The following is a 14973-nucleotide window of genomic DNA, read 5'->3' as shown; positions in this document are numbered from 1 at the left end:
AAATTCAATACTATACTTTTCTGTCAATATTGAGAATTCATCAATATTCTATACTATGTCCCTGAGCAATATAGTGCTCTTACATTTGTCCCTTCTTTTTCTCTCGTATGACCACCCATACTGAGGTCAGGTGGAATTCCGATGCATAGTAACAGTACCACAATTTTTAAAACAATCATTACTTATTTAGACTTAAATATAAATTTTACTAATTTCTTTGCTCGCTGCTACTTTTTTTTAATCTCACATATTCCTCTTGAGTCAGTTTTCATTGTGCTGAAGTTCATCTTCTAGGCATTTTTTTTTCAGAAAGAAGTTTTGGATAGTTTTTGAAGTTTTGAGGTTTTTGATTTCTTTTTCCTCTTCACTTGAATGGTAGTTTGTTTGGGTATCGAATACTACATTGCCTAAACATTTCCCCTGAGAATTTTGAAAATATTGCTTCTCTATCTTCTTTCATTCAGTTCTGCCAATAAGAAGTCTAATTTTAGTCACATTCTCATATTTTTATAGGTCATTGGATTTCTATGTTCTTGGTCCTCTCAAATTTTACTTTGATTTTTCTGGATATAGTCAGTTTTGCATTTATCTCACTAGATCCTTGCTTTTAAGTCAAGTTCTCGTATCTTTCTGCAGCTCTGGTCCGTTTCATTCTCTGTCTTTTGATATGTCCTTTTTTGCTGTTGTTGTTCTGCCTGCTCTCCCCGTCTAGAACATCTAGTAAATGAATATTAGGACTTCTGGGTCTTTCCTTGTGTCTCTGAACTTCTATTTCATATACTCACTTACTATCTTCCTACTCTGCAAAGAAAACAGAATGCACAAATCCAGACAAGCAAACGGCAGAACACTATGTATCACAGAATCCTGCGCCTCCTCCCACACAGCCTAGACCCAGGCACAGGGGTTGTTTTGCCCTTCCTTAGCTTCACTATGATCTTTTCTACTCCTGGCTATTGGCAGACCGGGTTCCAGAATGTTCCACTCTCCTCCCTGACTCAGACTCCTCCCATCCAGGCTGGGAGATCACTCTGCTAGATTTCTCTAGGATCTTCTCTTTTTCTGGGCTCCAACAACACATCTCCAAAGCAATCCTTGCTTACCCCGTTTGCCTGCAGTTTCCCCTACTTAAGGACCACATCTCTGTCCCCTGGTTTTTTTCCCATAGTGTCTGATAATAGGTAACATTGATAGGACATTTAGAAGTTTTGGACACTGTTCAAAGCTGTGCCACATCTAATAACTCATCAGGAAATCCTGGCAACCCTCTGTGGTCACCAGCTCCAGGTGACAGATGAGGAAACTAAGACAAAGTTGAGGGACTAGCTGGAGGTCACCCACAGGGAGTAAGTGACACACAGGAGGGGTTAGAGCTCAGCCATCTTGATGAGAACCCTTGTTCTTAATTCCATCAGCAAGGAGCCCGGTGGTTGTTACAGTGAGCGCACCTACATCTAAAAAAGCTAGGCTTGGACACGCAGATACAGTTTAAACGGATGAAGTGTCCACAAAGCCTGGACCGAGAAAGATTTCTCCTGTCCTATCATGTCTGATATTCCTCCTGAGATCAGCCTTTTCCTCACGACCTCAGCCCCACTTCTGCCCAGCCTGAATGAGCGCAGATCAAGGCCTGATGGGGAGGTAGGAGGCATCAAGGCCACCTGACTTCCCAGGGCTGACGGAGGTGAGGGGAGCATCATCACATCAGCGGCGGGCGGAGTCGCCTGGACGGTGGGGCAGAGCCCTCAGAACATCTCCCCTTGGGATGAGGCTGCTGGGGACGCAGAGCCGAGCCCTTGCTGCTGGCTGCAAACGCCCCATCAGAATATGCTTAGGGTAATCCTTGGATGTGGTTTTAATTCTTTGTTGGTTGGTCAACTGCTGTGCTTGACTCACAATTTGTTGCCGGTGATTAAGAACCATCTCCTGATTTAAACTCAGGAAAGAACAACAACAACAAAAAAATCAGAAACCCATTGAAAGACTTCCTTATGGGCCTTTTTTTTTCTTTCTTTTTTTTTTTTTTTTGCTAAGAAAATACCGCGAGCTCTGACCCACTTCCCTGGTGGCCTACATGCCGGTGTCCTGAGAGCTTCACATGCATCACCTTATTTAATGCTGACAAAGATCCCACAGGGAAGGTACAGCTATTACATTTTACAAATGAGGAAACTGAGGCGCAGCAAAGGTAAATAATGTGTCCTGCTCACAAAGCAGCATTTGGCTTCATAGCCTACATATTCTACGCCACACAGGGGGCCATCTCAAACCCATCCATCCTCTGCATCTTTGCTGCCAGCAGGCACTCCACCCCCAGCCACGCTCATCCTTTGCTTGGACTGGGGAAAGGACACCGAGCATGGCCCTAGGGGTTTGTAGCGTGATATTGACATGTCATGCCTCCTTTGAAGATCAGAATAACTCTGATACTTTAATCTCCATCTGCCTAACTTGTTTTCTACTTCTCAGCTGTTTCCAAACTTGGATGATGGAAAGGACCATTATTTACTCACTTATTCAACCCCCCATGTATTCTATGATAGACTATATCAGAATTCTATGATATGTATACTTTTAACACAAAGAGATTACATACATGTATTTATTTAATTTTTATGTGTTGATTTTGCTCTATAGATTCAATGTGAATATGTTTCTAATTCATAGATCTAGAGATTAATACCTATTTGGAATTTGATGTTCTTGCCAGATAATCCTCTTACATCTCACCGTCTCCTCCAGGTGCTGAGTCTTGGAGGCAGCAAACCACCACTCTGCCTTCAGATCCCGGCAGGCTGCTGCCATCTGTGGCTTGATCCACCCATGTAGGGATGGCTTTTCCTCCTGGTAAGTGTCATCTGTCCTTTCCCCTTTGGGCAGGGTCTTCTGCCTGTTGAGATGGGCTGTCTGGGATCTGTATGTGTTCTGAGGGCCCCAAGGCCTACTGGACTGGAAGGGCAGGGTTTATCTGAGCCTCTGGCCTCTGCTAGCATCCTTCCAAACCATGAGGTGGGGCAGTGAGAATGGACCTCACTCAAGACAGTGCACACACAGACACAATGATTTCTTGTGGATGCTTCAAAACCACATCCAAGAGCCCTTGCCCATTGGCACCTCTATCCCCGGAAACTGATCCCATGGAGTGGGGCTGTTGAAAGAGGCATCAGAGAGTTTCCAGTAGGACTGCCACAGAAAGAAGTCACTGAGCTTGGATATGGGGTGTCAGCCAAGGAGACCAACTGCGTAGACCTCCCCAACCCATTCCGGCTCCCGCAGCATGTCTGCCTCTACAAGCTGAAGACCCTGGTCTTCAGACACTGATTCTTCACACAGGGGACCTTTTGTGGAGCTCAAACAAAGCCAGAGCCTGGCAGTGGTGCTGGGAAAATGTGCCATGCATGACGTGGGGTCGGGGAGAGTACCCCACGTTTTCTTGTGTCTATTGAAATTAAAATGATTCCAGAGAACCCAGAAGCATTCACCTTCCATTCACAACCAGATGTCTTAATTAAAACGATGCTAAAGGAAGCAAATCAATTAACAGATACCTTACAAGATGGTTTATTCTATCTTCCACACAGAAAATTGCTGACGAGTATCACATTACCGCTTTAGGTTATCAGTTAACAGAGGCTGCTAATGAACTACATTGTTATCAAGTCAGACAAAAGATGCCCCGGGAATCCAGGCAAATTATTATAACACAGCACTTTGTTTTAAAAGATAGCTCAGCTCTCATCGCATACAAGGAGAGTAATCTAAGGGGAACCAGTCCGCACAGCCACTCAGATTTCTGTTGAATTAACAGGCCAACAGTGTTCCATAACGCAGCCTGGAGATACAAGGTTAATATTACATGGAGAGAAACATGAGTGGGGTCTGGGCCACAGAGCCTTAGGTTTACGGCAATAATAAAAAGATGTGAGTTTCCTAAGTCTCTGCCAGTTGCATCACCGTGATCAGGTATGCACATTGTAATAGTCACCACAAAATCTAAAAGCAGATCAGTAATCCCTTGCATTTGTACAGCTCTCTACAAGGCAGGCGTCTGCTTTGTCCTTTAATCCTTTGTTGGCTCCACCGTTTGCAGAGCCGACATCCTCCCACTCCAGCCATTTCATCCTTTGGAAGGTCTATCTTTCATTCGCAGGGATGAAGACTGACCCATGGTTGCCATGTTTCAGGGCCCCTGAATTTTGACAAGGAGATTCTTCTGGCAGCTAGGAAAGCGAGGTCAGCAGTTCTGGAAAATGCTGCCCACCTGTTAGTAAGATGGTGACTCTAAAGAGACTGTCGCCCTGAGTTTGCTTCTTACTCCATGAGCCATTTGCCTCAGGTAGATTCCATTGCCATGGACACAACGCCATCACGGAGCGTGACCAGCTCCGACATGGGAACCAGGATAGGCAGGGAAGATTTCCTGGCTTCCATCTTTTTTCACTGCTGGAAGGAGTGCTCATGCAACCCTCTATGCCCTCAGCTTCTTGCAGAAGAGAAGCAATATTTTCCTTTGAGACAGAAGCACTGTCATAGATTCTGTTCCTTCTATTATTTGCCCTGGATTTTGAGTTCCATGCAAAGGTCCATCACCAGCTTTGGATGCTTAAATTCAAGTCTCCAAGACTGCAATCTTGGGCAGCAGTCCAGGCTGCCGATCCCCTCCCGAAGAGGTTGCTCACTCAGAGCTCAATCACTGGTGCATTTCTGGAAAGGAAAAGAACCATCTGGGAGACTTACTGACAGAGTGACTGTGTTCTAACTAACCATGGCGTACGCCTAGGCAACCCACACAGTTAAATGGGTATGAAAGAGCCCATCAGCCAATCCTAGCAAAGTGGAACAGGTCCTCGTGCAACATAGAAAGGGACCTGAAGACCAGTGGCTCCAGGTGAAGGGGAGAGTTTTTCAGATCGTGCGCAACCTAGAGGTTTTTTCTGCCAGATCAAAGCCTCACAACTTCATCCACTTTGGTGACAAAAAGGGAAGAAGTCATTCCCTTGCCTGATCTTGACATTAATCTTGGCATTCCGTTGGCATTGATCTGAGCAGGTGCTACAAGGAACAAGGTAGACAGACCTACGAGAATGTAACTAGAAACTGATATCTTCACGTCTGAACTATATGCTGTTACAGAGGGTGAGACTTCTCCGTACTTAGTGGATCAGTTTTGATGGGAGGGAATGGCAGCATAGACATACATTAAAAATTAGGAACACAGAAGAAAAGATGGACACCAAACCAGATCCCGATACAGAAAATCTTGAGCTGAAAGTCAGGCAGAGAACCTGCTGTGGCCACTCTTGGCCAAGGGTGTCACCAACACTTTCATGTGGAGATCAAATTCACACCAACAATTCATGGCAGTTTCACATCAACATTATCCACAGATCTAACAGCCTGGCACATTTATGCTGACACTGCATACTTGTTTATGCCATTTCACTGTGCATCCTCAGTCCCAATATCTTGACATCTAACATCTCCCCATGAGAGAAGAGGCAGAAACAGCGGACAGACAGGGCAGGATGAAGCATCAATGGGACGAGCCAAGTCAACATCCATAAAAAGGACAGCATATGCATAGTGAACCCCCCATGTGGAGGATGAAGGGCTCAGGTTAGGGTCAGGGTTACAAAACTTGATGGCAGCAAAGCCGACATGGAAGACAAGCAAGGCAAAGATGGTGAGAGAGAGGAGGAAGAAAGGATTCCAAGCCTCAAATGTGATCAGGGTTTTGTGTTTCTCCCTTAGAGGATGGTGGGTCCAGAAAAACAAAGTTTGAGTTGGCTGCTGTAGAGGTCCGGGGGCTCAACAGAAAGTTCATCCCTCCTATTATCTTTACAAAGTCCTGAGTTAAAAGGGTCCCTTTGGGTGTTGCTAAGGAGAAGATCTAAAGTATCTGGAATAGCCAGCATTTGCACTTGAGATACTGATGCCCAGAGAAGATGGGAAGACCAGGAGAGCAGCTGCGTCCCACCCCTGATGTCCCTGAGCTGGGAAGTGGCACCCGTGAGCTACCCCACTGAGGAACTGTTCTCTGACAGGATTGAGATTCCTCTACAGATGGGTGCGCCACCAGCCCCTAGAGAACCAGACACAATCTACAGGGAAAGATTAGCTGGGCAGATGCTAGGACAGCACCTGCTGGACTGACTAGTAAGTGAATCAGGCTGCGGACCTGGGCTGGGTATCAAGAGAAGGAGAAAGAGACTTTTGGAGACTCTGGGATTATAGTGGCTGCTTACACCCAAATCTTCCACCCCATCCTCCAAAAATCATACAGACCAACAAGAAGAGAAGGAGAAAATTAAACTTAACTGGTAACAAGGGTGCCTATATGTCCTCGTTTGCCTGGGACCATTCCAGGGTAGATCTGCTGAGGATAAGTTAATGCCTGCTAATGCTGAAAGTCTCTTGACCAAATCCCACACACATTCCTGACTTTGAAAACTCAGTAAAATAGGAATTGATGAGTATCTCCTTAACATGATGAAAACATGTGTACATAGTTCTAAAGTTAACACCTCACTTAATGAAAACCACTAGTGGATTTTCTACCAAGATCAGGAACATGACAGGGATACTCACACTGTATTGGTGGTTTTAGCCAATGCAGTCAGAGAGGAGGAAACAATTAGAGACTTAAGAATTAGGAGAGAAGATCTATAATTTGGCAGATGACATGATATGATGAAAACTCAAGGAGCTCCAGAAGAAAACAAACAAAATTATAAAAGCATTCAATAAGGCAGCTGCTATCATGTTAATACACCCAAAAAAAAAATTCATAGGCAATCTATTACCAAGTAGGAGACATAATGGGACGTTCCATTTACAAAAGAAACAAAACCATAAAATATTTAGGAATAAACTTGACCAGAAATGTGAAAAATCCATAAGGATAAAATATGAAAGCTCTCCTAAGACACAAAAAAAACCAGACTTGTAAAATATGTATATTTCTTGTCCACGAAGGACTGCTTGCTGTCATAAAGAAGTCAATCGTCTTCAAATTAATACATGAACGTAATGCAATCCCAATGAAAACACTAAGATGTTTGTTTCTGTAGCTAGATTCTGAAACTGACTGTAAAGCTTGTATGGAAAAACAAACACACAAGAACAGCTAGAAGAGAAAACCAGGGTGCGTGGGAAGCAGCCCCGGCAGGTAACAGGCTTTCTTGATGCCACCACGCGAGTGTGGTAATAGCACATGAATAATCACAAATACCATCGGAGAATAATACAAAATCTAGAAATAGTCCAAGTATACATGGAAATTTAGAACAGGAGAAAGATGTCAAATAAAACGCTGGGGAAAGTAGGGTGTTTTAAAAATGATTTTGAAATAAGTGGATTGCTATTTGGGAAAAAAATAAAATTGGATCTATGTCTCATACCACACACCACGCCAAATGAATCAAAGATCCAAATAAAAATAAACCCACGTGAGAGCCAGAATTTTATATATATATATATATATATATATATATATATATATATATATATATTTATTTATTTATTTATATTTATATATACATAGGTGTATATATAAATATTTATCTAATTTTATAAAAATTATATATATGCAAAAAATTTTTAATTAAATATAGTTTTGTAAAAGGAACACAGGAAGGATGAAGTGGGAATATTGAGATTAATCACGTCAAAGCAGGGGGTGGGAGCAGGGTGGAGAGGACAGAATGAGAGTAAAACGTCTCTGAGTTTACCTGTTTATGTTTTTAGTTTTGAACCAGATACATGATTTACATATGCGAAAATAAAATTAAACTCAAAGGATTAAGAAAGGAAACATAAAATAGCATATGCACTGAAACAAACGTCTCTCATTCTGTATCAAGTTGATAGCGTAACCACACTGAGAGAATAAGTCAATTTGAACACAAAGCTCAGTTCACATGGAGGGCTCAGTTCTAAGAACAAAAAGAAATTTTTAAGCGAGCTTGTAGTTGTATAGTGTTGTAATTCTGGAAGTACGTATTTGGTGCATATTATAGGATGGAGCAAATGGGTAAAAATATTTATACAGTTGGGTAATAGGGTGTTGACTTTAGAGGAAGCAAAGTAGAAATACAAAATAAGAACTCTTAAGAAGACACTTATGGTATTGAGTTTTTAATTTAAATATACATTTGCTATAGCAGCACTGTTTACAATAGCCAAGACGTGGAAACAACCTAAATGTCTTATCTACAGATGAATGGATAAAGAAGCTGTGGTATATTTATACAATGGAATACTATTCAGCCATATAAAAGAATGAAATATTGCCATTTACAGCAACACAGATGGACTTAGAGATTATCATATGAAGTGCATTAAGTCAGACCAAGAAAGACAAATATATGATATCACTTATATGTGGAATCCAAAAAAATTTTCAAATTTCACTTACAAACCAGAAATAGATTCACAAACATAGAAAAGAAACTATGGTTACCAAAGGGGAAAGGCAGGTGCGGGGAGGGATATATTAGGAGTTTATGATTAACAGATACACATTACTATATGTAAAACAGATAAACAACAAGGACCTACTGCATAGCATAGGGAACTATATTCAATTTCTTGTAATAATCTATAATGGAAAAGAATCTGAAGAATATATATTTATATATGCATGTATATGTATAACTGAATCACTTTGCTGTATACCTGAAGCTAACATTGTAAATCAACTACACTTCAATAAAAAAATAAATAAATAAATAGACATTTGCTGACTGTCCGTTAAGATGGCTGGTAGACGATGATGCCTGAATGTCCCTGAGCACTCATTGTGTCCAGATCTTGGTTTCTAAAAGCTATTCCACATCAAAAAGAAGGAGGAGGAAGAGAAGGAAGAAAACACGGATCTAGGGAAAATGGGTGACTCTAGGTCTGGACAGGGACAGTACAAGGTGAGCCTGGGACACTGTGTTGTGCCACAAGTCTAGGAAATGCTCAAGAACTACTGGGATCCTGTCCAAAGCCACCAAGAAGTGACCTGTACTGACAACTTGGGACAATGTGAGCATCAAAAAATTCATGATGGTGATGAATTATAATGCATTGAAGTCTACAAGAGAAATGTTCGACACATAAGAGAAAGAGAAGAAAGGATGGTCTTTTTTGTAGAAGAATGACAGCTATTAAATGTAGAAGGAACGCTGGAATTAGAAACTCAGCTCTCTGTAATCCTCAGTGCAGTACCTGATTCAAACATGGACATGGAATAGACGTTAAATCACTGGGTAAAGAATTACTAGGGTCAGGATGTTCTTACAGTCTCAAATTCGATTATTTACCAATTACAAAGGGGGGATTTTCTCTCTACAGTACAGAGATCTAGCCGTCACTTCTTTAAAAAGCAATCAAAAGCAGTATCACCAACAGTAAGTGAACCTGTCGTCATGTGCCTCTGGATGCACTGAATGCAATTCACTGAAAGATACACTTGCAATGTCACCTCTGCAGTAATCCTGACAAAATTCTCAATGCGAATCTACTCAGGAGGGAATAGGCCAATCTGGAAAACGGGACAGCATACAAGATGACTGGCTGAGGTACTTCAAAATCGACAATGCTGCTGAGAGAGAAGGCAACATCGAGAGATACTTAGAAAAAGAGACAAAATCGAAGACAATGGCTCCTGACTTGGAAAAATAGAGCTCTAAAAGATACTTGGGAAACTGATTGGAGAAATTTGAATACGAGCTGTGTAATCGATGATACTATCGAATTAACATCCATTTCCATTCTTGGTAAATAAAATACAGTAAAATAAAATAAAATAGAAAATAAAATAAATAGAAAATAAAATTTAATTATCTTGCTGTTAAAACCCAGTTTTCTTAGCTCTAATCAGGCAAATGCCCCACAGCTTCATTTAAAATCTTGTCAGAGTACCACTGTTTTAGGGTTTTTCTGCACATGTCCCAAAGAGATGCTGATTCCTGGTCTCACAGCTATCCTGGCACAAGGACTTCTAAAGGACCATGGCTAGCAATCCCCCTCTCTTCCTGTGGGAGGCGTTCAGGGGAGCCGCCAGCCAGTGCAGGAGACCAGAGGGACTGCCTTTCCTCCTTTCAGTAAGAGCCATTGGATCCCTCTTACAACTCACCTTTCAGAGAAACTGAATTTTAACCTGCAAAACTGGAGGACAGGATGTTCACTAAATCATTCCTAGGTGACAGCACATGCAAAGTTCCGCTACAGGAGAATAGCTTGCTTGTCCCTAGCTTTTTCTTTCAGGTCTAACTTCTTCCTGACTCAAGCCTGACTCCATCTAGTGTCAGTTTTGGAAATTTGAATTGTGTCTCCCTTCTCTGTGGAGGAGCTCCGATGTGATACGTGCCAAGAACAGTTCCCTGTACACGGTTGGGGAATGAATGCGGGGAGAATGGGCGGGGGCAGAGTCCAGTCCAGCCATTAACTCCCAGCCACGCACTTCTCCCCCTCTTTCATTTCTTCCTTCCCTTCCTCCACCCGCTGCCTTCCTCCTGCACCCTTCTCCATCCTTTTCCTGCACGTCACTCTCACAATGTTTCAGCCTCGCCTGGATTATGTAAATTTCCTCCTATTGCTGCAATGTATTAAAATAATCCAGACCCTCCAAACACACACAAAACTGAGACACTCCTCTGACACGATCGATCATACATAGGAGCATAAAACCACAGTGATTGTTCATGCAACAATGCTTTGAATTGGCGTGTGTGTTATTATTCACAGCAACAGCTTCACGCGCACGCATGTGTGTGCCAGGCTTTCATTATGAGTCATCACCGCTTCTCCCAACCCCTCACCCCTCGCACGCACGCATGCATGCATGTCCGCACGCACCAGGATGAAGCAAGCACTGGGCTTTGTAAAATCCTTCAGATTTATGAATTCCAAACTAAGATGTCCCTGATTCAGGGTTTGCAACAGTTCTGGAAACTTTCAAGGGCACTGGAGCTTTCAAAACACAATGCCTTAATCCCACAGGCCCCCGGATGTGTGTGGGCTGTTTGGATGGCCAAGTCAGCATCTCTCACTGTGGGTGGTGACAAGATCACTGCTGGAATTTCCACCTGCCCACTCGATCGCCCTGACACAGAGCCAGAGCCGGCCACGGCAGCCTACGGCCACACGCCGGGGTGCCTCAGCCACCCAGCAGAGGGCCCCCGAGGCCACGCTGTGGGCCAAGTCTTTGCCATTGCAGGCACAGTCCATCCATCCCAAACTGTCCCCCATCCTGCACTCCCTACTACAGAGACCAGCTGGGTCCCCAAAGGCAATGCAGGTTCTGGACCTAGGGTTCACCTTTGCATTCCCTCACCCCTGCCATCAAAAGCCAATCCTTCTCATCCTTCCAGACTCAGTCTGTGGCCTCCCACACCCCAGTCTGTCAAAAGCCCTGGTAGAAATCCCAATGAAGTTCAGTCTGCCTGATTCTACAGTGGGACAGTCTGAGGCAGCGCCAACCCAGAGTAATCGGAGTGTAGCCCTGGGTGAGCTGGGAGAACACCTTCCTGCAAGGGCTGGAAGAAGACAGAGCTGCCCCAGGGAGAAGGCACCCTTTAGGGTGGAGAAAGGGAGGGGCATTAGCTGACCTGGAATTTCACTTTCCTGCATGAGTGGGTCATGAATTTGGTAGCAGTTAGGAGCTGTTCAGCATGTTTCTTTTAGAAAGAGAAATGTGACAAGTTAGTCAGGGTGGGTCTTGGAGTGTGTGAACGTGTGTGTGTGAGATGGGACACGTGGCCTCCGTGGTCCCCCAGCCTCAAAAGCCCCCAATTCCACCACGCATTTCCAAAAGCCTCCTGCGGCTGGGAACCTGCCCCCTGCTGTGAGAACCCCAGGTGCCAGAGGAGGTGACATTGTCAGTGAGAGGAGAGCTCTCACTATGGCCACCCCAAGAACCCACAGACCACCACCCACCAAACCTAGGACGACCACATGCTCCGGTTTTCCTAGGATGGTCTGGGTTTATGCCCATCGTCCTGACATAATTATTAGTTGTGTCTCTTCTCCACTGTCAAAAAGTCCAGATTCGATGGCAAGGTAAACAGTCACCCTAATCACACCTGTCTCCCCTAGGCCAGTGGGTTGGCCAGCCAGGCAGTGGAGGGGGAGGGCAGGGGATGGGACAGAGAGAGAGACCGAAAAACACTGAGTCAGAAACAGAGAGGTGATGCTTGGAGACAGAGTTGATGAAACATCCTTTAGGGCCTCACAACTCAGAGATCATTGCCAGAAACCAGAACATCCGAAGGAGGGCAGATCCTCAAGAAAGTGAACTTCTGAGGAAAGTCCATTTCCAGCTCACCCCCTGGGCATCCCCCTGATCACAGTGTGCCACACGCTCCTCTCTTCTTCATCCATGAATCCATCCATTCCTTCAAGAGACACTACTTTGTAAGTCCCAGGTCCCATGGACTGACTGGAGGGGAAGACTGTGTTTCCGGTTCCTTCTAAAAGCCCAGCACCCTGTCTCAGCCCAGATTCTACCCTGAATACCAGCCACTTCCTGAACATCTCTATTTGGAAACCTTCAGAAGCCTCAGACTAACCATGTTCAAAAAAGTAGTCGCCAACACACCCCCACGGCCCACTGCCCACACCTGCTCTACCACCTCCTCCTCTAAGGGCACCACCCAGCCAGGACTTCCCCGCCCCAGCAGATGCTCGCTGTTCTTGGATTCCTTCCTCTTCTCCTGCAGCTGCATCTTCACTTTGCTCCCAGGTCTTGGGCCATCTGCGTCCTTGGTATAGCTCAGATCCTTGCTCCCCCAGTGAACTTCTCCTCATCCTTCCACATACAGTCCCGGTCTCACCTGTGCTCCCAGACATCCTGCTTCTTTGCTGGATCATGCACCCTTCTGCACCCCCAGGGCACAAAGCAACACACACTTAGCCCTGTCACAGCACCCCCTGACCCCAACACCAGGTGACAAGGATCTATAATGTGTCCGTCTCCCCAGTAGACTGTAAGGGAACCTGTCTTCTCTTTTCTTAATTCTCACCACCTAGCCCACACCTTAATGCTCATTCATTCATTCACATCTGAGTATCATGAGTGCCTCCTCTGTTCTAGGCTCTGTGCTATGTGCTGGGGCTACAGAGATGAAGAGGATCCCACCCACAAGGACCTTATATATTAAGGGGGAAACAGTCAAAAGAAATAGACAAATCGGTATATCATATACTGTCAGCAAGTGGAAAGTCCTGTGAAGAAAAATAAGGCCAAGTAAGGGAAAGAGAATAACTGGAGAAGTGGGGGGAGGGTTCTATTTTAAGCAGGCCACCTAAAACAAAATGGTGACATGGAAAGAAGAGATGTGAAGGAAATGAAGGGCAAAGCTTGCAGCTATCTGGGCAAAAGCATTTCATATGATAGAAAACAGCAAGTGCAAAGGTCCTGAGGTAGTATTGTCCTTAGAGGCCATAAGCTTTATGAGGAAGAGCACTGAGGCTGGGTGGCAGCAGGCAAGCCAGGTAGCCTGGAGCAGAACACATATGGCTTCCCAACTGGGTCATGGCAGGAGCTGAAGATGTCACCCTGAGAGTGGGGGATGCACTGGTGGCGGAGGAGAGGATCTAAAGGGGAGGGGAGATCCTAACCCATGGTGTGCAGAAGCCAGCCCAAGCTCCCTTTGGCTACTGTACCCTGTGGGTCTTGTGCTCATGACACCTGCCCACTGCCCAAAGGAGGGGACCCAGGGTACATTCTAGTGCCCTAGGAAGCATTTCAAAGTGAAGAAAGGGGCTAGAATGTCAGGTGAGAGAATATGGATAAAACAGGAGGGAAAATGGTACCAGTCACAAGACAGCGGCGACCTTACCTTGGGGTTCTCTTCTTTAGCGAGATGGTGTCTAAACAGAGAAAGCAGGATATTAGGCAGGTAACTGAACAGGACCCTGTGGTGACTTCCCAGGACAGACCCCCTCCCCTATATCCTCTGCTGTTGCTCCTCTTTGAAGTACTCAGATAAGAGTGTCTCATGTTCATTTCCTGAGTTTTTCAGATGCCAAAAACCACCACCAAAGGGAAGAAATTAACTACTTGATGATCAAGAGCACATGGCCCCCAGACCTCCTGGCGCCTAGGAGTTGACAGTGTTGGCCACCCTGTTACCTTTACATCAACCAATCAAAGAATTGTGCACAAGCTGATCACATACCCTGTGACCCCCTCCCTTACCTGGCCTTTAAGTAAACTTTGCTGAAACCTGTCAGGGAGTTCGGGGTTTTCTTGGGCATGAGCCACCCCATCCTCCTTGCTCGGCCCTGCCATAAACCTTCCTCTGCTCCAAACTGACATTTCGGTTTGTTTAGCCTCATAGTGCATCGGGAACACGAACTTTTGTTTGGTGACAGCCAGGGGGCGCTGTGATAGTGGTGCAGCTCGCTCAGAGCCAGGCAAGCAGGAGAGGGTCAGAGCCCACCCCACTCACTGCGCTGAGAGGCTCCCTGGGTTGGAGCCACTGGAGGAGCAGTCCTGGGCTCAGTGTTCTACCCCCTCCCCTTTGGCACTGTTGGAGCTTCTCTCTCTGGGTCCGATCACTGAGCCCCTGGCTCAGCACACAGGTAAGAATGAGCATCCACCTCCAACTTCAGTCGCTCCTTTTCTCCTGCCTCCTTGTAGAACTTGGGCTCTCTTGCCCTTAGGAGATCCAGAAGGTCTCCTGCTGTGTGATGGAGAGGCCGTTTCCTCTCCCCGCTTATTCCTAGGGATACAGAATCAACAGCAAACAAGCCCCTACGACCACTCAAACTCCTTATGCAATTGGACAGGCCCCCAGTGCTGTGTCTCCTCCTCTCCCTGCCCCATTCCCTTCTGCACATCTTTGCAGATAATAATCACATTTTCGAGAGATGTGGTGAGGCTCTTTCCTCCTCATCTTCAGGAAAACCTCACAGCAAACTGCCTCCTCATACCATGAAGCAGTCTTACATAGGGAATGGTTTGTTTGTTTCTTTTTTTTT

General features: G+C 45.0%; 1 protein-coding gene across 1 annotated transcript in view; it reads right to left on the bottom strand.

Moving 5' to 3' along the window:
• Positions 1-3545: 3545 nt before the first annotated feature.
• The window catches only part of TMEM273 (transmembrane protein 273), a 32575-nt gene continuing 21147 nt past the window's right edge, over positions 3546-14973 (bottom strand). Inside the window, exons 4-5 of the mRNA XM_015249365.3 lie at positions 13830-13860; positions 3546-4704 (exon numbers count right to left, since the gene is read on the bottom strand). Coding sequence (XP_015104851.2) covers positions 4680-4704; positions 13830-13860 — 56 coding nt within the window. The 3' untranslated portion in view covers positions 3546-4679. The remainder of the gene's footprint in view (positions 4705-13829; positions 13861-14973) is intronic.

This window comes from Vicugna pacos, chromosome 11 (assembly GCF_048564905.1).
Source record: "Vicugna pacos chromosome 11, VicPac4, whole genome shotgun sequence".
NCBI lineage: Eukaryota > Metazoa > Chordata > Mammalia > Artiodactyla > Camelidae > Vicugna > Vicugna pacos.
The sequence above is the reverse complement of the archived record's forward strand: the minus strand, read 5'-3'. Positions and strand labels throughout refer to the sequence as shown.